The sequence below is a fragment of the Macaca fascicularis genome, chromosome 6, assembly GCF_037993035.2.
Source record: "Macaca fascicularis isolate 582-1 chromosome 6, T2T-MFA8v1.1".
Taxonomy (NCBI): domain Eukaryota; kingdom Metazoa; phylum Chordata; class Mammalia; order Primates; family Cercopithecidae; genus Macaca; species Macaca fascicularis.
Window position 1 is genome coordinate 7,908,416 of NC_088380.1, and position 22,186 is coordinate 7,930,601.

At 39.4% G+C, this 22,186-nt stretch overlaps 1 protein-coding gene across 2 annotated transcripts in view; it reads left to right on the forward strand.

Annotated features, from left to right (window-relative positions):
- ADCY2 (adenylate cyclase 2) overlaps positions 1 to 22,186 on the forward strand; it is a 426,625-nt gene that overhangs the window by 229,132 nt on the left and 175,307 nt on the right. For both annotated transcript variants that reach the window (XR_012413577.1, XM_005556577.5), the window contains exon 4: positions 1,158 to 1,307. Coding sequence is in view for 1 of the 2 variants with exons in the window: in XM_005556577.5 (XP_005556634.2) it covers positions 1,158 to 1,307 (150 nt within the window). In the remaining variant the exon portion in view is untranslated. The remainder of the gene's footprint in view (positions 1 to 1,157; positions 1,308 to 22,186) is intronic.

Sequence of the window (22,186 nt, forward strand, 5' to 3'; positions counted from 1 at the left end):
AATGTAAATGGAATATTTCCTGAGCAATTTTGCAATATGTATCAAGAATTTAAAAATACTTGTGGCTTTTCAGTAATTATGTCTGAGGAAATGATCAAATATGAAGCCAAAGCTTTATACATGAGGTTGACCACTATAGCATAATGCAAATGCACAGAATATTGATAAGTATTAAACAATATGGACATATCTAAAGGCCAATCCAGTCACAGAACTGAATATTATCTAAGCATTTAAAATCTTGTTTCTACGGAACTTATATGATCTAAAAAATATCTTATTAAATGTTAAAGCAAAGGACAAAAACTACATTCAGAATGAACTGAAGCTTTTTGGAACGAGAGAGAGAGATCTTGACAAAGTAGAGTATGCCACCGATTTTGAGAACACGGAGGAAAATGGAGTAGGTAGACAAGGCCATATGGACAGCAGAGTGTTCTGCTCGGGCAGGACAATTACAGATTATTTTTAGTTTTTCTTTATATCTTTGTTTTTCTCCCAAATTGTATGAACATGAATTGTTTTTATCATCAAAAGAATAATGAGTTTTATGTTTTGAAAGACTACCATATTTCTACATAAACAAAAGATAATGGGTGAATGTCAGTTATCCAGGCTCAGCAAGTACAGTTTTGGTGTGAGGGCAGTTTGTATTAGTCACCTAGTATCGCAATAATGCTGCGTAACAACCATGAAATCTCAGAAGTACACAATAATAGACTGCAGGTTGACTAGGACAGCTCTGCTCTATGTGTCTCTAATCGTGGGACTGGTGGGCTACCCGGAAATGTTCTTTTCCTAATGAGGTGCAAGAGAGTGACTTGAAAAACAAGTCACTCTGGATCTGGATCTGGCTCATGGTTATTTCTGTCCACATTGCATTAGCGAAAGCAAAGCAGATCTCATGACTGAGCCCAAAGTCAAGGGAGGGACTACAAAGTTGTCTACCAAAGGGCATGGATCCAAAAACAGGGTAGAACTCTTCTGGAGACTGATGTTTTCTGTTAAGCAAATAAAAATGTTACTTTGGAAGCAGAAGTAAAATTAACTTCCCGCAGTTATCTCTCTGAAGACAGTTGCTAATGTGTGCTTCGTTTTGATTATATTCACGAGTGAGAAATAGTCACCCTATTGAGCAGTTCTTTCTGTCTCTTTAGATCCTGGCCAATGTGATCATTTTCATCTGTGGGAACCTGGCGGGAGCCTACCATAAGCACCTCATGGAACTTGCTCTTCAGCAAACATATCAGGACACCTGTAATTGCATCAAGTCCCGGATCAAGTTGGAATTTGAAAAACGTCAACAGGTAATGCATGTTTTTCATCTTACATCCACATTACTTTAGGCATTATCAAAATGATGCTGTTACTATTAACGTTGAATGTGATTCATTCATTCATGAGCTTCAGAAAAACCAGAGAAGACACCCTGGGCTCTGCACCTGGGAAGTGTCTTAGTCTGCTTAGTGCTGCTATAAAGGAATACCTGAGGTTGAGTAATTTATCAAGAAAAGAGGTTTATTTGTCTCATTGTGCTGCAGGCTGCACAAGAAGCCTGTGCCATATCTACTTCTGATGAGTGCCTTTGACTGCCTCTACTCATGGATAATGGGTAATGTGCAGGGATCACTTGGTGAGAGAGGAAGCAAGAGAGAGGCAGAGAAAGAGGGGCAGTGCCAGGCTCTTTTGAACAACCAACTCTCATGGGAACAATAGAATGAGAACTCACTCAAGCTTCCTTCCTAGGGAGGGCATTTATCTGTCCATGAGGGATCCACCCCCAAGACACAAACACCTCCCACCAGGCCTCACCTCCAACACTAGGGATCAAATTTCAACATGAGATTTGGAGGGGACAAACATCTAAACTGTAACAGAAAGTTATGATCAAAAGAGCAAAGATGGCATCTTCCCCATGCAGCCTTCAGACCCAGGGACCCAGGATCACCCACAGCCAGATACACCAACCATCATCAACAAGTGGCTGGGGAAGTCAAATAAGAACAGTTCGTGAAGAAACTCACTTCTGGTTAGTGTTTGTGGCAAGCGTTTGCACCAGCAGAAGTACGAGCCCTCACCCTCCACCCCCGCCCACTCACCGCACTGTGCCATCATCGCAGCACTTCCTACAGCACCTGTTGCCCACGTAGGATGAAATGTTGGAGTCTTCCACAGGGAGGTGATTGAAGAGTCTGGGGAGGAGCCAGGTGTCATTGTCAGGGGTATCCTAGGTTGATTGCTGTGGGTGACACAAATGCACATCAGGGAAATACATAGACTGCAAGGAAGCATTACAGAAAGCAAGCAATGGAGACAATAGGAGATGTGCGGGGACAAAGATATCACCAAGCATGGTGGAAAGCAGGCACAATAGATGTGCATGGAGAAGAAGCCATAGAGGGGCCCTGGATTTGCTGTGCTTCACTCCGGGTGATGGCGGATCAGCTGTGTGTTCCTGGGTTTGTGTATTTCTCACTGGGAACCCAGTCTGTAAAGCTAATAATTAGCATGGCTGGCTATAAACCCTCTGCTCCCCCTCCCTGTGGGCCTTCATCATATTACCTATGCTCTTAGCAGTGTTTGGCATATCATGGATTCTTAATTATTGTTTGTTATGTTGTACTGAGTTAGTTCACCCTATAAAATTTCATCAAAGTGTATTGTGGTGGGAGCAAAAAATATATCCTTTAAATGTTGGCACTAGTCCTTTGTCTGTGTGTGGACTGCTGAATGGTAATCACATTCTTTTTTGAAAACAGAGATCCAGGATATTCGTTCATTCATTCAACAAATATTTAGTGAACACCAAGGCTGTGGCAGGCATGGCTCTAGGCACTGGGATATAACTGTAAACGCTGCCTTTGCATTGGTGTGATTGGCAAATATTATGGTTTGTTTTTTAAAAATACATTTTGTCTTACCACCTATATAGCAAAAGTATTCGGGAACCGATGTTTTTGTTTATTTCTTTGTTCTAGATGTGTCTCAAATTCTGAATTCAAAATTAAGAGACATAGACAGTTAACTTGGGACTATTATCCAGTTTATCCTTATATACCTATTTTCAGTAAGTTTTACATCTGGGTTCTAGAAAATTCCACAGTTTCGACAAGTAGCACTGAGCATTCGTGGGTGGTCCTGCTGTAGCGCATGCTACAGTTCAAATGTTTTGGGAGAGTTGGTTTCCTTTCTCAAGCAGTACAGACTGGAGCAAGTTGGGCCCGACAGCCATGTCTAACTTTTTTTTCATCAGCTCTGTCATCTCCTTCAAAATAGCACCAAAGCTACAGAGAACAGAAATTCCAAGTAGACGAATTACATAACCTAATATTTTTAGGAACAGCCTTGATAAAAGCAGTGTCAGGTCACTGACCTCACCTGCACATCATATTTCTCTGAAGAGACCTGAGCGGCCAAAAGCACATGGCGTCCCTTGCCACAGTGAGCTGAGGGTTAGAGGAGCCACACTGACCTTGTGGAGCTCAAGAACTAGACCATGATGGGAGACATTAGAAAGACATGCATCTACTAGTTTCAGAAAAGAAGCCAGTGATTCTTTTAAAAATAAAGAAAGTGAGAAGGGACACTTTAAAGAAATAAGAACTGATATTAAATATGTTTAATAGAATACAGCTTTACCTCACAGGAGCATTTTGTCACAAGCGTTGGAAGTCCATTTCCAGAGTCTACTCCTAGAATGCAGTACCTTTCTGGTTAAGGCTTCCGAGAATATGTGTCTATGATGAGATGTGTTTGCACTTTTCTCAGACCAGCATGTAATTAAATGGGAAGAAGAGATTATCTTGGTTTAAAAAAAAAAAAAAGCCATCAGTAAGGTATAATCTGATAGATTTAAGGAAACAAAAAAACTGGCAGTGGCAACCTGTGTGACCTTCATAGAAGGGCGAGGCCCCGGAGACACTGAGGCCCAGTAGGGCCACCGATCAAATTCAGGTTTGGGTTCCACATGTCACTTCCTGCTCGCCCTGCATCACAAACCACCTTTCGCTTCATCCACAGTCACTGTGGCCAACAGTAATGTCCTTCAGCGTTCTTCATTCAGGAAGGATATGTGTTGATCAGCCAGAAAACAGTGTCAGTCATTGTTTAGATACATAAATAGCATCCAATTTAATGTACACGTTAGCAGCTGTGTCAGAGAGAGCTGCTGCTCCCAGAGGTTGAGAGGCGGCCACCTTGGGAGTTCCTTGGCCTCGTTTCACAGCCCCACTCTCTGCTGTCCTTCCTCCTTGGAGAGGATGCAGTGGCGGGTGAGCCCAGCAAGCCGTCCCTCTTCACCCAGGATGGGAGTGTGCGGGGGGCGGGGGGCTATTGAAACTATTGGGACCTGTCTAATGATTCTGAAATCTTTTCAAAATTGCAAAACTCCATGCTTTCTTTTCTTCAAATTTTGTGACATTTTTCAGATGCAAGTGAGATGAATTTCTAAAGATCAAAGCCCATGCTTGAATAAAGTGGCTATTTGTACTATAAGATTTTGAGGGAAGAAGGAATGAAAAATGTTGCTAGAGATTTTCTCAGAGTTGTGTTCTTGCCTTAAAAGTGTTCTCATTATGAACAATAAAAATCATGACTTCTTACAAGGTAGGGAAAAGAACGCATTGCATTGGAATTGAGGCCACCTTTAGAAACTGAAGGTATTCACCTGTCTCGAGTTGACTTTTGTCTTAAGTTTCATATCCCGCAGTAAAATCCGCGGCTGTTTCCTGAACACCGTGTAGTGTGGCAGATGGCTCTTATCAGACCTGAGAAAACATATTTCAGTGAGTGTTGCTCTCTGGGGTATGTAATAGGCTCTCAGGAATTAATGAGAGCTGGATTCACAGCAAAACAAAAACAGTGTTTGCTAACTGCCTAGGCAGTTGAAATAAATGCTGTTTCCGTAGGAGTAAAAGCCAGGTTTGCTATTTCATAGAGGGAGAATAAACCCTCTTTGATTTATATATTGTATTTGTTTTAAAGTAATTTAACAATTTTTGTGTGTGTCTGTGATTTACTTAATCTAAACCATCCTGTGGATCAAATATGACAGAACAGTCCTTTCAGTAAAAAATGCTGGTCAAGCGAGGCACAGAGACCCCATGCTATACCTGGATTCTGCAACTCTCTGTGGGGGTTAGTGAACCAGTAGTCTTTCTGGCTGTCCTTGGATACAAAATTGTCTTCCTCTCTGCAGAATTTAGTGGAACAAGAAAGTGATCCTTGGGTGGTCATGGTTGGGTAGATAATGACAAACTTTCCTGTTTTTAATCCTAATGTGATAGCAGGTATTACAATGACTTTATTGAATGCGTTTTATGGCTCATTTGTTTTGCAAGGTGAAGAGTTTTTGAAGTTTTTCTAGATTTGGGCTGCTAAAACTTGGAAAATCAAACAGAAGCAAGTACTATTTCTTTAAGTTTTTATAATTTCCCGGGTAGTTTATGTAGTACTTTATGTGTACTGTTGTATCAGACTCCTATTGCTGCTATAATAAATTTCCACAAATTTGATGGTTTAAAACAGAACAGATTTTTTATCTTACAGTTTCAGAGGTTATAAGTCCAAAATCAGTCTTACTGAGCTAAAGTCAAGATATTAGCAGGGCTGTTTTTTTCTGGAGATTTTGAAGGGAGAATTCATTTCCTGGCCTTTTCAAGCTTCTGAAGGCTGCTTGCATTCTTTCGCTCCCAGATCCTAGCCCCTTTTCCATATGTAAAGTCATCAGGACAGAATCTTTCAATTGCTTTCTCTCTTCTCTCTCTCTCTCTCTCTCTCTCTCCTTCATTGTCTTTTTTTTTTTTTTTTTTTTTTTTTTTGAGACACTGTCTGGCTCTGTCACCCAGGCTGGAGTGCAGTGTCATGATCTCGGCTCACTGCAACCTCTGCCCACTGGTGCTCAAAAGATCCTCCCATCTCAGTCTCCCAAGTAGGAGGGACTACAGGTGTCCACCACCACACCTGGCTAACTTCTGTTATTTTTTGTATTTTGTATTTGTTTCGCCATGTTGCCCAGGCTGGTCTTGAACTCCTGAGCTCAAGCAATCTGCCCACCTTGGCCTCCCAAAGTGCTGAGATTACAGGCATGAGCCACTGAGCCAGGCCTGTCTCTGACTTTTGATTCTGCTGTTGCATCTTCTTCCCTTTCTCTGACTCCAACCCTCCTGCTTTACTCTTATGGCTTCTATAATTACACTGGACTAACCAGGCTAATCCAAGATAAACTCCCCATTTCAAGATCTTTAATTTAATCACATCCACAAAATTCCTGGTTTGCCAGGAAACCTAACATAGTCCCAGATTCCAAGGATTAAGATGAAGATACTTTTGTGGGACCGTTAGTCGGCCTACCACTCTCTGTCTTCTTTATTCCTACAGCAACTCTAGGACCTAAGTCCCTTTTCCCATTTAAACCGAATAAAGAAACTATTCACATTACTTGGCCCAGATCACTCAGTGAGTAAGTGTAACTTCCAGGGCCCTTCTGTCTTTCATGTTGGTTTTGCATGGGTTTTCTGGTCTGATCTCTGGGAATGTTAACTGGAGATTTTCCAGGACATGAAGGACTCTTTGATGAAAGTCCTACAAAGAGTAGAAACAACTCTGAGCAACTTTAAGCATCCAACATTGTATCCTGCTGAGAAGCCAATCAGTAGCTGTTCTTCCATTGAATTCTCATGCACTAACATGAAGCAACAGAAATCAGCTGCCGCCCTGCTCCCTCCATGACCATGCCGAGGCGTGGGGAGAGTTTGATGCCAGCCATGCCATCCCCAAAGATCCCTCCAGGATCAGCTTTCTTTTTCTTGGAGGCAAGGAGATTGAACAGAGGACTCTGCAGCTTTGTCTGCTTGGACATGTGGTGGTGAGTTATTCAAAACAGTCTTTTACCAACCCCATCTCTGCATGTTCAGTTTACTTTTCACCAATGAAATAGACCTTAGGCGGACTCATCAATGACAAGACTAATTGTTTTACCCAATTGTCTTCACCTGAGTTGGTACGTGGACTTGAGTTGAGGCATCTCAACAGTTATGTACCTTTTCATAAAGCCAAGCTGAACGTTAGTCATGTGAGAGGAATTCAAGCCAGTGAGGCTTTCTCACTGCAGTTGCTGAAGAATTAAAGCAGCACATTTTAATGTAAATGTCATCTCTGAGCTTTGAGGTACAGGGCTGGGGGACATGCCCAACAGAGAGAGCCTAACAGGAGAAACACACATCGTGCGGTAGGTACAGTTTGGCTCAGATACAAAGGCCTTTCCTGGGTTCTGGCATCTCAGACCATTAATTAAACTCTCCCACATCCCCCACTTATGTTTTTGAGATCTCCACTTTTCATCTTTTATTAAATCATTAGTTGTGTCATTCTTTCTTTGGTATCTCTTCCTTGATAAAGAGGCCATAACTTACATCCATCTTGGTCACCACATTTTTTTCATTTTATTAAATGATTAGTATATGCTTTTCTCTTTGGCATCTCTTCCCCAATGCAGAAGGCATAGCTTAAGCCAGTGTTGGTTATTGCTTTTTTCTCAACTCTCATTAGTGAAAGATTAAATGATGTGGAAGATGACACATACACTTTACTTGAAAATTGAAAACAAACAAAAAAAAGAAGAGCTGAGATGTCATAAAAGGTTCTCATCACAGTGTTTGCTATTCCAATCCATCAGAATGAACTTCAAGAAATATTTTCACAATTTGCACCCCATTGTATTATATGGGTTACTTAAATTCTCATGAAGCTCAGTTGTTATGCCTCATTGAGAAATTCCAGGACAAGATGTTTCAGAATGCTACAATTTTGCCGTGATGTCTATGGGTGCTTTTCAATGAGAAATGAAAATTAACCCCAGAAAAATGTCAATAATCCTTAAATCAAGTGTGCAGTATTTTCTGAGAAGTCCTTTAGTTAGAAGGGTTGAGATCACCACATATTTGCGAAGATTGCAGTGAAGGTTTTGCTATGACTGTGCACTCAACCTCCTTTAAGGAGAAATCAATAGTTACAGATCCAGGATCCAGGGGGAGGATGAAGGAACTCGCAGGAATCACTATCCAGTCTTGATGCCTAACAAAGAACATAAATGCAGGCCATTAGTCGGGTTTACAAAAGCCACATTAGCAAGTATTTGTTCATTCTTTAAAAAAAAAAAAAAAATGGACATTTTGGCCAGGCATGGAGGTTCATGCCTGTAATACCAGCACTTTGGGAGGCCAAGGCGAGCAGATCACCTGAGGCCAGGAGTTTGAGACCAGCCTGGCCAACATGGTAAAACCCCATTTCTACTAAAAATACAAAAATTAGCTGGGCATGGTGGTAGGCACCTGTAATCCCAGCTATTCTACTCGGGAGGCTGAGGCAGGAGAATTGCTTGAACCTGGGAGGCAGAGGTTGCAGTGAGCCAAGATCACACCACTGCACTCCAGCCTGGCAACAGAGCGAGACTCCGTCTGAAAAAAAAAAAAAAAAAAAAAAAAAAAAAAGACATTTTGCTTTAAAGGAAAAAAAAAAAAAAGAATTATAGCAATTAATGCAATTAATCAAGCAGAGATTCTTTTAACAATTAAATATATGTAGGTGTCTATTTACATCATGGCAGTAGAAAAGCCAAATGATAAAGTTAAACTCTCTAGAAGTTTCCTCTGTATAAGAAACTTGAGCAAGACCTCCTGCTCATGTCCCCAGTGAAGAAGCAACTCACCTGTCTTGCTGAAGAAACACCTGGAAGCAGTTATATTACTCCAGATTATGACAAGCAGATTTTTGTCGATAATACGCAAGAAGCCCCCAAACTCAGAAGTCACGTACTAAGGAAAACACCTGATTTTGATGTTTCTGAGGCCCTCGAATTTTCAGTATTTCCTGGGGATTGTCTATTTTTAATACTCTGTGATATGGTACCTTAATGCTGGCAAAAATGTTTAATAGGCAATGGATAATCTAGCAAAAAGATTCAAGAAAGTTTGATATCATTTGATAGCAGTAAATCCAATAAAAATAAATCCTAAAATCAGCCCTTTTGTTTCATTAAACATTCTTGTGATATCTGTCACATATAGAAACAAAACTCAAATCTTCTGTGATTGCTGTTGTATTTTTCTTCTGCAAATGTAATCACAGGTAGGCCACTATGCCTCTTAATGGGGGGAAAGGCATTTTGAACTTCCTTTCCTGGTGCTGACTTCAAAATGTTAAAGTTACTGATCATGCATATTTAATAGTATATTACCATGAGCACAGCTGCAGATACATATACCTCCTACGGCACTAGTGATGTGTTTACTGAACCAAGGTATCCATTTATATCTGTACCAAATTGAAGGTTAGGACTCATGAACTTCAGGTTTTGTTAATTGCATATGTGTCTTCAAATGGTATTATTTTTGGAGATTTTACTTTTAGGGTTATCTGAGTGCTGTCAAGATTTTAAGAAATTTTATCCCAGAAATTCTGTAGAAGATTCCTTTAATGTATTTACATATGATGGGACATTTAATATTTGTGTGTTACTGGATGTGAAAATTCCTCCTCAAGACTAACATTGTCATAAAAGTAGACGATATGATGCACTCAGAATGCAATGCAAGAGGCATGTGAGACAATGATACTCACATAAACCCATTCATACCCTTTTCAAATTGCATAGTATTTTTACATCTATTCCTCTGTTAAATACAGGATTATGCAAGATACGGAAAAGCCCTCTTCTCCTATTTATCAAATTTACAGTTTTTTTGGCTTGTTAGGTTCTGGCGATTTCCCCAGGTTGGGGAATGCAGAGGTAGCCAAGACTAGAGGTCCCCGTTCTCTTTGTGCTTAAATTCTAATAGAAGGGGACAGACTGTAATTTATCAAACCCATAATTTCATGAGAAGAGATAACAAGATAAAGTGACAAAGTATGGTGGCTGGAGAAGACCAAGAGGCCTGTTGGAGGGGCCAGGCAGGGAGGCTTCTCTGGGGATATGATATCTAGGTTGAAATACAAATTTCTGAAGGTCTCAGACCTAGGAGGGCCTGAGGAAAAGTGTTCCTAGCAAAAGGAGTGGGAACTACCAAGGTCTTGAGACAGGAGCCAAGTGGCCTGTTTGAGAAATATAGGGGCCAGTGGAACAGTTGCGGAGAGAGAGGCAGGAGCCAGACTACATGCCAGGCCTTGCAAGGTGGGTCAAGGACTTGGAATGTTATATTGAGTGGGAAGTCACTGCAGAGTTTTGAGTAAGATAGCAATGTAAACTGATTAGCATTCTTAGAGGATCCTTCTGGCTCCTAGTAGAGGATGGGTTGGAGAAAGGATGAGTGTCAGTAGGTGACTCTTTGGAAGCCATGACATACTATGGCAGCAGTACAGGCTGGAGACAGGAATAACTTTGGTGAGAGTAGACAGATTTAGGACATATTTTAACATTGATTTAGTGTGGGTTACTTTTGGATTAGATACTGAGTGAAATCAAAATAAAATAAGGAAGAGAGCTTTCTGGGTTTTGAACTTGAGCCACGGGATGATGGTTGGTGTGACATCTAACGTTTCAACATCTTTGGTCACGTTATTTATTGGGAGGTAAGGTAGAGTAGAAATCCAGAGTTGAGTTTTGAACAGCTGATTTCGAGATGCCAAGCCAGCAGCTGTACATAAGATCTGGAGTTAAAGATGTGAACTTGAAAGTCATCAGCATATAGTTGCTATTTCAAGCTACAGAACCAGATGACATACCCCAAGGAGAGAGTGGGATTAGGAAACACAAAAAGGGTCCAGGACCAAACCTCAAAGCACACGAATATTTGAGCAGGAATAGAGGAAGACGAAGAAGCCCAAGTCACTGAGAAAAATCAACCAGTTATATAGATGATTTATTTTTTCCTAATTTGGTCTTGAGTTCCCTCTCATGTTAGTGGCTGTAAAGTCTAGCCCTGCCCTGATGGGGATACTGGGGATGTGGTCGTGGATGTTTCCCATGCGCCTTTCATGGGATCCTTCTTTGACGTCACAGATGGCCTGATACCTAAGTGTCTTGCCTGTGGCCAGGTGTCCCTCTCACGGGAAGCTTGTTTATCCTGGCACGTGCCCTTGCGGCTCTCGTCTGACCTGTGTCCAGTTTATTCCTACCAAGACAGCCACTCTCCCAGAGAGGCCTGACCAGGAACAAGTTAGGATGGGGTAGAAGAGGCAACTCATCGGAACCCATGAAATGACAGAAGCAGTTTATTGTTTACAGATCTGGATAAGAGAGGGCGCAGCACCATTTGCAGGGCCAGCAAAAAGCAGGGAGGCATCCAGGACACACAGGGTCAACCAGCAGGTGCAGAGCAAGAGAGAGAGGGAGCTGTGGGCCAAAGCCTTTACTGGGGTTCAAGACATTATGCAATTGGGTTTCTAATTGGTGGGTTTAGAACAAGCAGGCACATGCCCTATGGGGTCATGCTGTGACTGAGAGAAGGTCAGCGTGGGTGGAATACCTGTGCAGTCTATGCAGGGTATGGGATTAGTAGGGTGTATCCAGCTGTCCCATGGGGAGGTGGTTACCAGGAGGCAGTGTACAAGGCAGATGTCTTGATTGACCACCTTGAGAAATTGCAAGGAGGTGGGGGAATGGAAACTGTGTCAAACATGATTAGACTTTGCTTGAGTAAGACCAATCTAAATTTAAAATTGATGCCAAAGCAACAAAAAATTGTAAGGATTCACTACAATAGAGGAAAAGCCAGAGAAATGGTTCAATAGAAGCCAAGAGAAGAAAGTATAAGTGGGATAGTGGCCAACATAGTCACATGCTGAAGACTCATAGTGAGAAGAGGGTGAAGGAGTGACCACTGGTCTTGAACAAACGGTGGTCAACAGTGGCCAGGACAATACGTTTGGGGCCAGGTGTGGTGGCTCAGACCTATAATCCCAGCACTTTGGGAGGCCGAGGTGGGCGGATCACCTGAGGTCAGGAGTTCAAGACCAGCCTGGCCAAAATGGCGAAACCGTATCTCTACTAGAAATACAAAAATTAGCCGGATATGGTGGTGAGCACTTGTAATCTCAGCTACTTGGGAGGCTGAGACAGGAGAATCACTTGAGCCCAGGAGGCGGAGGTTGCAGTGAGCTGAGATCACAACACTGCACTACAGCCTGGGTGACAGAGTGAGACTCTGTCTCAAAAAAAAAAAAAAAAGAAGAAGAAGAAGAAGAAAGGCAACTGAGTTTCCTGCATTACATTTACTAAATAGTCACAGCTGTAGTCCATTGTATATGTAGCTAATGTTCTGGTAATAGCTACTAAAAAGGTTTTAATCCAAATAGAAACAAAGGAAAAGTTTATTTTAAACTAGGCAAATAACCTGGAAAACACGAAAAGGAATAAAATGTCAACAAAATTTTAGGTAACATGAAAAGAATACATTAAGACAGAAATTCAAGCCTCTACTAAGTTTAACTATGTTTTAGAAGCATATTAAAGTAAAAATAGAAAATTAAATGTTAAAAGTAAACCAACTGATCCTCTAGGCAAAAGAATCAGCACATATCAGTGCGTGTCACGTTATAACCATATTCCAGGAAAGAACTGCTATCCAGAGCTTGAGAGTTTCAAGGTTGGGCAGTTTAACTACAAGCACAATCCTCATTATAAAAATGGAAAAAGCAAAAAGGCTAGGAGCTTCTCCTCCAGATAAACATCAGTCAGCAGCCAGTGGAATTATTAGAGCTGAAATGCAAAAATAAAAAAGCCTCGGGTGGCAGCTCCAGCCATCATGGGTTAAACGTGAGAAAGCAGCAACAGATATCCTGAGCCTTTCTCACTGCTGTGCTGTGGACTCGGGCACCTGGTGATTGAGCAGATTCAAGGTGACAGGAGGTTAGCAAATCGTGTTTGGCCTCCAGATGGAATTTTCTTTGTTATCATATATTTTTGTGTGTGTGGTCCTATTTTCAATACCTTTCTGGCTCCTCGTGAGGCAGATTATCTGGGAAATTAACACTTTATTTTCTAAACCAGTAGCATAGAATAAAAACACAAATATTTTATCATTGACTGTAGAATGAGTTCAGACTCATCTGATAGAATTTGAGGCTCAGCAGGCCACGCCTATGACCTCTGCCCTGAAGGAAATGACCATCCCTTGGACAAAGTTTAGTTAGTAGTGTGGACTCGGCCATTCTAGTGTGTTTCTGTTCCTCCAGGGCAGGAACCAATGATTGGAGGAAGAAAAGTGCATTTGAAAGAAACAAAACACACTCCCAGCATGAGGTCAATGTGTGCAAGTGCCTTGCAGGAGTCTTAGCACAGGCTCTTCCTGTGACTTGGCTGGTCCAGGCATCACTGGAATGCGACAGCCATTTCAGCAGCCACCTGAGAGTTTGATCCCAGATGAAGTGACCCAGCGATTCATTTCCTAGGGTCATCATCTTCCTAGCCAGCCTGTTTAGGGCCCATTTCTGCCATCATAAAACTAGACCCTGAAATCTTTGGCGGTGATATGGTTTGACTCCATGGCCCCACCCAAATCTCATCTTGTAGCTCCCATAATTCCCACGTGTTGTGGGAGTGTCTAGGTGAGAGATCATTGAATCGTGGGAGTGGGTCTTTCCCATGCTGTTCTCATGATAGTGAATAAATCTCATGAGACCTGATGGTTTTAAAAATAAGAGTTTCCCTCCACTTGCTGCCATCCATGTAAGATGTGATTTGCTTCTCCTTGCTTTCCACCATGATTGTGAGGCTTCCCCAGCCACGTGGAACTCTAAGTTCATTAAACCTCTTTCTTTTGTGAATTGTGAACTAGGTGTGTGTTTATGAGCTGTGTGAAAATGGACTAATATGGGTGGCGATGGCTACTATTTCATTATTTTTCTTTAGAGTATTAGAACCTACTACAGTGCCCTGCATGGAGTAAGTGAGAACATATGCTCTCCAAACACCAACTGACAAAACACAGAAATATGTTCTGCACTAACTTGCTCTTTCTCTCTTGCTCTCTCTCTCTCTGAGCAACCTTCATAATATGTATTAATCCATACATATAATTAATTAGAGAAATATGGGCCTGGGAGGAAGAACAAAGCATTGTAAATCTCTTCTCTTTATCCTTGCTTGGTGTTTGAAGTTTCAAAATGACCAAGAGTCCACTGCACAGCAGTGAGAAAGGCCCAGGAAACCTGTTACTGCTTTCTCATGTTTAACCCAAGGAGATGGCTAGAGCTGCCACCTGTGGCTTTTTTATTTTGTAATAATTACTTATTAATAGTCCTAAAATCATGTCTTCCAGTACTTTGTACTCCTCATGGTTTGTAGCAATCCTTGGACTCCTGAGTTATTCTTACACCCTTTACAGTCTCCATTCATAAATCTCTCCCTCTATTTTTTCTAAATTCTATGCAGGTTAAATGCAATCTTTGCACACCCATACCTCATGACTGCTCTGGATGAGCTCAGATATTATTGCATACATCTTCCTATTCATTATGAGGCTCACTTATATCATCATTCACAAAAGTAATACTTGGTCATCTTGAAACTTCAAACACCAAGCCAGGATAAACAGCAGAGATTTACAATGCTTCATTCTCCCTCCCAGGCCTGTATTCCTCTAGTTTTAGTGTAATTTTGGCTGACATATTTCTATGAACTTGAGTTATTTAAACCTTATTGTTATAGAAGTGATTAGTCTCCTTCCAGTAGGGAGTGTAGACATGGATTTTTTCTGTGTTATGAAAGATGCAATTTTTATGTCAAAGATAAAACACAGGCTCGACATCATCCCAGCCTGTTAAATTAATCCAGATCTGAGGAAGAACAAGCATTTAAACTAGTCTTTATTAAAACACTTGACTGAGGGATGCAATTGTGACGACAGTTTGCAGGGTAATGAATCTTTAAAACAGTGTTAGATTTTGACATTGATAAGTACAGTAGTTAACATAATTATTATTCCAGATCTCCGCTGGTGAATTTTATTCACGAGTCAAGGAAAAAAGTGTTTAGAGGAATATTTACGAGTGGGTATTGCAAGGTCAGTACAAAAAGGCAAATGTCAAACCACAGATTCTACCCCTTAAAGAGACAGGTGGATCATGATCAAAATCTGGGCTCCGAAGACACAACACTTTTATATGAGTGGGCCTCTTGAAAAGATATGAGTGGAATTGTGAATGCTTTATTGAAAAACAGAGGAAAATTTTTCCATTATAGAGCAATGTACTTCATCAACTGACAGAAATGAACATAAAATGTGACAAATTCTATATTACAGAGAATTGACAGATCTCTCAAAGTTGCCGATGAATAATGGGAGAATTTTAAAATGTCTTTAAAGTTTGCTTTTGGTATGTTTTCATGAAAAATGGTAACTTTGTTTCTCATGTAAATTAGCATTTATGACTACTGTCTTCTGCCTTTGGTAACATTATTTTTTTTTTCATTTAATTGGGAAATGAACAATATAAGAGGGAAGCCTAGAGCAGATCAAATCAAGAATATTATTATGCAGAAAAATAGAAATATACCAATTTTATGGTATTTCATGGGTGTTGTCTCTATGCAACGACTAGTTTATTTCATATCTTGCTATCTTTCTTTACCCTTGAAACAGAGGATAATGGGCTACACTGTCTTCTAAGACTAAAGAAATAACAGCTAATTTGATTATCCAGCTGTGAATGGATTTGGAAAATTAGCTTTTCTGATGCCTCAAAGAAAGTTTTGTGCTTGCTCACTGTTCCGTCTTTCATCATTGGAGCACTCTTTGAATAGAGAGATAAGAAATTTGAAAAGCTGATCTTACCCTGTCTTCCCTGTCACTCTATGCATTTCAAGGCAGGAGATTATAAGAACTATGAGACCTGGTTCTGATGCTCTTCAGTCACAAGCCCTCTTTCAAAGATGTGGGTAGGGACCAGACACTCTACGATGCCTGCAGTCCTTTATAGCTGCTGAGGTGGGGCATTCAGCACCTGACAAAGATGTGGATAGTTTTGTAGATTACGTGGTAGCCAGACTGTCCATTACATTTGCCCCGAGATTCACAGATTCTATGAATCTCTATCTATATTGATTGTGCTAAAACTAGAGTTGTAAAAAATGCAGATCAAAAACACAGAGATTCCCAAGCACCTCAAACTTAAATAACAAAGATGATTGTGGTAAAAGATGTGAAGCTGTTTTTTCTCTTATTTATGAGTTATCATTCTGTGCTTTGTTCTATTATGATATCTCCTTTGTCATATATTAATTTTTTAAAACATTTTAGGCCAAATGGAACTGTCTCTTATTAAGGAGTTTGTCTCTATGTCCTTGTCCCAGTAACTTCACAGTTGTAATTGCTGTATTTGTAATTGCTATAAGTGCTGTATTGCAGTACTTCCTCTATCTTGCAAGATTACCACTACTTGATACTTGATACATGTATATAAAACTTGATATATATACACACATGTATATCTTGATAACAAGATATACATATAAATACATAACACATACATATATGTGTGTATATATATGCATACATATATATGTATATCTCTTGCAAGATTACCATGAATATATCTTGCAAGATTATCATCAATGATATATGTGTATCATTTTGACTTTTATTTTAGATTCAGGGGGTGATAGGTTTGGGGTATGACTGATCCCATTACCCAGGTCCTGAGCATAGTGCCCAAGAGTTTTTCAACTCTTGACCCTCTGCCTCTGTCCATCCTCCTCCCTCTAGTAGTCCCAGTGTCTGTTGTTCCCATCTTTATGTCCATGAGTACCCAATGTTTAGCTCCTACTTCCTACTTATAAGTGAAAACATGTGGTATTTGGTTTTCTGTGTTCTGTGTTAATTTGCTTAGGATTATGACCTCTAACTGCATCCATGGTGCTGGAAAGGACATGATTTTGTTCTTTTTTTATGGCTGCATAGTATGCCATAGTGTACATGTACCACATTTTCTTTAATCAGTCCACCATTGATGGGCACCTAGGTAGATTCCATGTCTTTGTGACTGTGAATAGTGCTGCAATGAACATATGAGTACATGTGTCTTTTTGGTAGAATGGTTTATTTTTTTCTAGGTATATACCCAGTAATGGGATTGCCAGGTGGAATGGTAGTTCTGTTTTAAATTCATTGGGAAATTTCCACATGGCCATCCACAGTGGCTGAACTAATTTACATTTCCACCAACAGTATAAACATTCCCTTTCCTCTACAGCCTCACCAGCATGTGTGGTTCTTTGACTTTTTAATACTAGTTATTCTGACTGGTATGAAATGGTATCTCATTGCGGTTTTAGTTTACATTTCTAATGATTAGTCGTATTGAGCATTTTTTAAATATGTTTGTTGGTGGCTTGTAAGTCTTCTTTTGCAAAGTATCTGTTTATGTCTTTTTCCCATTTTTAATGGGATTATTTGTTTTTTGTTTGTTAAATTGTTTAAATTTCTTATAGATTCTGGATAGACCTTGGTCAGATGCATAGTTTACAAATAATTTCTCCCATTCTGTAGGCTGTGTGTTTACAATGTTATTATTTTCTATTTCTGTACAGAAGTTCTTTAGTTTAATTAGGTCCCACTTGTCAGTTTTTGTTTTTGTTGCAATTGGTTTTGAGGACATAGTCATAAATTATTTCCCAAGATGATGTCCAGAATGCTATTTCCAGACACTGTATATACAAAATGAACGTCACCAATGCATATAGTCACCAGACTGTCTAAGGTCAACATTAAAGAAAAAATTTTAATGGCAACTAGAGAAAAAGATTAGATCATGTACAAATGAAATCCCATGAGGCTAATAGCAGACTTTGTAGCAGGAGAAATTGGGGACCTCTTTTCAGCATTCTTAAAGAAAGAAATTCCAACAAAGAATTTCATATCTCACCAAACTAACCTTCATAATCAAGGGAATAATAAAATATTTTCCAGACAAGCAGGCACTAAGGGAATTCATTACCACTAGACCAGCCTTTCAAGAACTCATTAAAGGAGTTCTAAATGTGAAAATGAGAGAACGATACCTACTACCAAAAAACACTCAAGTATATTTTTTAATTAGAATTTTTTTTTATTTTTTAAAATCCTTTTTCTGTATCTACAGAGACTGTGGTAGGATTTTTTTTTCAGATTTTCAAATATATTTCTTTAGCCTTCACATTCAGAAATGTTGGATTTTTCTATTTGTGAAAATATGCCATTAAATCAATCAGCATGCTTTTAGTGTTTTCTCTGCAGTTTCTAAATAATTTAACTGTCTATTCTAGAAATTTTATAGGTTAGCATGCTCTAGCAAAAAGATTATTTTTTTCAGCATGAATTTTACCAGATTATAAATAATATCCAGGAATACTGTTGGGATGTACATTTATCTTGTATCCAGACACTCAGTCTATTCACTCTAGTGCTTTCTACCTGAGCTCATATACATTAATCTTCCACAAACTATACTTTTTTGTTTTTATCCCCTGAATTTTTTGTATTTTCTGGTATCCACAGATACCAAAGCTGTGTTGAACGACATTATTCTATGGAGCAGATTTGTTGTGTTTGTGCTTACAGGAAAGGCTCCTCATTTTGGTTTCATTTCTTTTTTTTTTTTCTTTTTTTCCTTAACAATATTTTGGTGATTTTTTTTTTCTAGTTTCTTTAAACATTTATCTTTTAATCCATGACATTTTGATTTCCTTCTAAATCTAAACATAGTTTGCTCTTTGGGGAACTAAATGTAGACCATTTTCATTTGTGGTAAGAATTATTATACCATATCTAATGTCTCTCATTCTGTTTCCTAATACTTAGTGTTGTTTCCTAATCTTTCTAAATTTTATTCTAGTTTCTTTTAATCTCATACCAACTAGTGAGGGACTAATTTTTTTAAATAATAATCACATTCTATTGTGTGTTTTCTTTTCTTTAAAAGTATGATTTTTAAGACCTCTTTTCTTTTTCTGATATGTCTTCTGAGCATCTTAGAATACCTTACCACATTTTAACAATATAGTTATTATTTATTAAATGGCTCCAATAATGCATGTCTGTGTTATCCCTGGCTGATATGCATTCCAGTTTCTCTTATTTTAAAATAAATAAACTAAAAAAGTTATATTTTCTTAAATATCTCACAAATACTGTCTTCATTCTTGATTCCTTTCACTCACCACTAATTTCTTGAAAAAGTAGTTACTTTTCTTTTTTCTTTCCTCAATACTTACCCACTTCTTAACTTTGCTGTTGAACTGCCATCTAAATTCACTGTTCAACTGAAAACACTTCCTAAATTTAAAGGCATTTTCCATCCTCCTCCTTGATTTCCTCAGTGTTTCCTTCTGCTGCCCACATTTTTGTCTACTTGGGGAAAAACTATTCTTGGGGCATCACCTGGTACCAGTCCAGTTCTCTGACTTCTTTTTACCTCTCCATGTCCTTTGGAGACACCCTTTCTATTCCCTCTCAACAAACACATACATTCTCTAAGACTCTGAACAGGGGCACAGTTTCTCCATATTTATGCTGGCCAGCTTTTAGCCCATCACACATTTTTAGTCATCCTGTCTATATAATTGGCTTTCGATTAAGTAATTCCTGTACCTTGTCTTGAGTTTCAGATCATTTTTCATTAACACCATAAACTCAGAATGTTCAAACACCGTCTTTGCCCAAATCCCATTCTTCAATCACCCTGTCTATTTCTGTGAATGACTCCACCTTTTTCTCTCCCACCCCAACTCTAAACTTCCCTTTTTGGCTTCCACTTTCTCTTCTTGTCCCCCATACAATTAATTGCTCTGTTATATAGTTCTTCCTACATGTCAGTTTCTATTTGCCATTCCCAAAGCTACACCCTTAGCTTAAGTTTTCATACACTCTGCCCCACCAAATTCTTGCTATACAGTAGTATCATATTAATCCTCCCGAGGCACGGTTAGTCTCAGAACAAGGCTGAGTCTGTTAACACCCTAGTTAATAATGCAGTGCCCTTAACTGATGTTCTTCTTTGAATCATTTGTTGAGAGGGACTATTCTGTCCTTGTTATGAGCATGGCTGTAGTTTCATGCTTTTGGTTGTGAATCCTTGGAAACCTTTGATAACTGTGTGACCTTAGGAAAGTTACTTCATCATTCTAGTCCTTAATTTCCTTACCTGTAGAGCAGAGATAATGACATTACCTGCCTTAGTCAAGTTGTGGGCATCTTACACATTTCTATAATCACTCAAGGTGCATGTGCTTATTAAAGGTATCTATTTTTTGAATTGCAAATGGCCTAAAGAAAATCCATGGAAAGTAGCCAATGCTTTAAAATATCAGGGTAGATGGATGGCTGAGGCCTAAGTTGTATGTCCCTGGATTCACTGGAAAGTTTTGAAAAGTGATAATAAAAGCGGAGCTGGCATTTGTACCTTCAAAGTCCTCAGAAAAGAAAGCTGGCACAATCCATAAAGACCAGGATAGACTTTTTCAGCCAATAGACAATGAAGAAAGAGACATTGAAGAAGTAAGATTAAAGAACGTTCAACCTTCATTACCAATGAGACAATGTCCAGTGTGGTATAAGAACTTTGGGAAGGAGGATGACTGGTTGGATCACCAGGTTACTAGTGAGTGAACAAATTCCTAATCAAATACATAAATTTCTGCCCGGTAAAACCTTTATCCCCATTCTTCTTTACATAATTATTTACAGACATTTGTTTATGTTGAAAACAATGAGGAAATGATAAGATGCTCCCCTTATGAACCTAAGTCTTCACTTATTCAACGGACTTTCCAAATAACCATGCTAGACTCATTGCTGTGCTGCTACTATTTCAGTGTTAGGGATAAGGAAAGGAATCCTAACAGCTTCTAGAGAGAAAATAACTAGGTTTTCTGCCATGGGGCAAGAGTCAGATTTGCATTTTGCATAAACAACAACAGTTGTCAAAGCAAACATCTTAAAAATACTTAAGAAAAGTATTTTGCACTTCAATTTATATGCGAAGTTAAACTCATATTTGTAAATATTGTAAATATTTGTAAAAAACTAATATTTGTAAATAAGGTTAAAATAAAGACTTTCAGGCAAATGTGGATTCAGAAAATGCAACTTCCACACATCTATTATGGCATTTCATTTGCGGATTTCCTCCAGTGAAACAAAAATGAATTAAAATAAAAGAGAAAAAAAGTTGGGATTAAAAAAAAAAAAAATTGTAAGCAAAGAAACCAGTCTGAACCAGTTCCCCATAAAAAGTTATTGTAGGAAAGTTTTGTGTCCTGAAGAAAGGTGAGACCTTCATCCTATTCAGGATTCCCTCACTAAGAAGACCCCTTCCTTGTCCTTCTTTGAAGGTGTGCGAATGTGCCTTTCAGCTTCTAACACACCCCTTTCAGCTCTGCCTGATATGTGACCAACCCTGGATTTTTGGTTCTGTTCGTTTGGAGTTTTGGATTTTTTAAACACTCTGTGCCTCAGTTTCCTGACCTGTAACATGTAAGCAATGATAATATCTGCCCCAGAGGATTCTTCACGAGACAAATTGCAGGTATCAGAGATACACAGCAGGCCATATAAGCAATGATAATATCTGCTGCACAAGATTCTTCCCGAGACAAATTGCAGGCATCAGAGACTTAGAGCAGGCTTAGCAGCCGGCACACAGTGCACGCGGGCCCTGCGTGCTTGTGAAGGTTCAACCCCCACCTCCACCTGCTTTCCATAACCTGTGAATGGTTGGTTTTGCACCAAAATTCATGTACCATATACACTTCAGAATTAGCCCTAAATATTTGGGAAAAGGCAGCCCCAAAGGAAGCTTTTGGATATGTTTAATGCTTGTTGACACATCTTAAAAATTAAGAAAATGGCAACTAAAGGTAGATCAAGAGGTACTGAGAATGACGGTCACAAACCAGCTAGTGTGTTGCCAGGCATTTGGCCTCTTACTCTTGCTTTCTCTTCCTTCTTCACCATTATATGGCAAAATTTATATATTTGAACATCTACAAAGACTCATCAATCCTATCTGCTGTAGATCCAGCTGTCCTTGACTTTGATGTGTTCTAATATTCTCTTTTCCCCTCTGTATTGAAATATTTCAGACTTGAAGTATAAAGCAAAAGAACACATAAGCGGACCTTCTCCTCTTCTTCCTCCATCCGATTAAAGAGCCTGGGGAAAAGGCGCAATGCTGAGAGGGATTTAAATGCTCTCTGGACTTCAGTTTCCTCCTG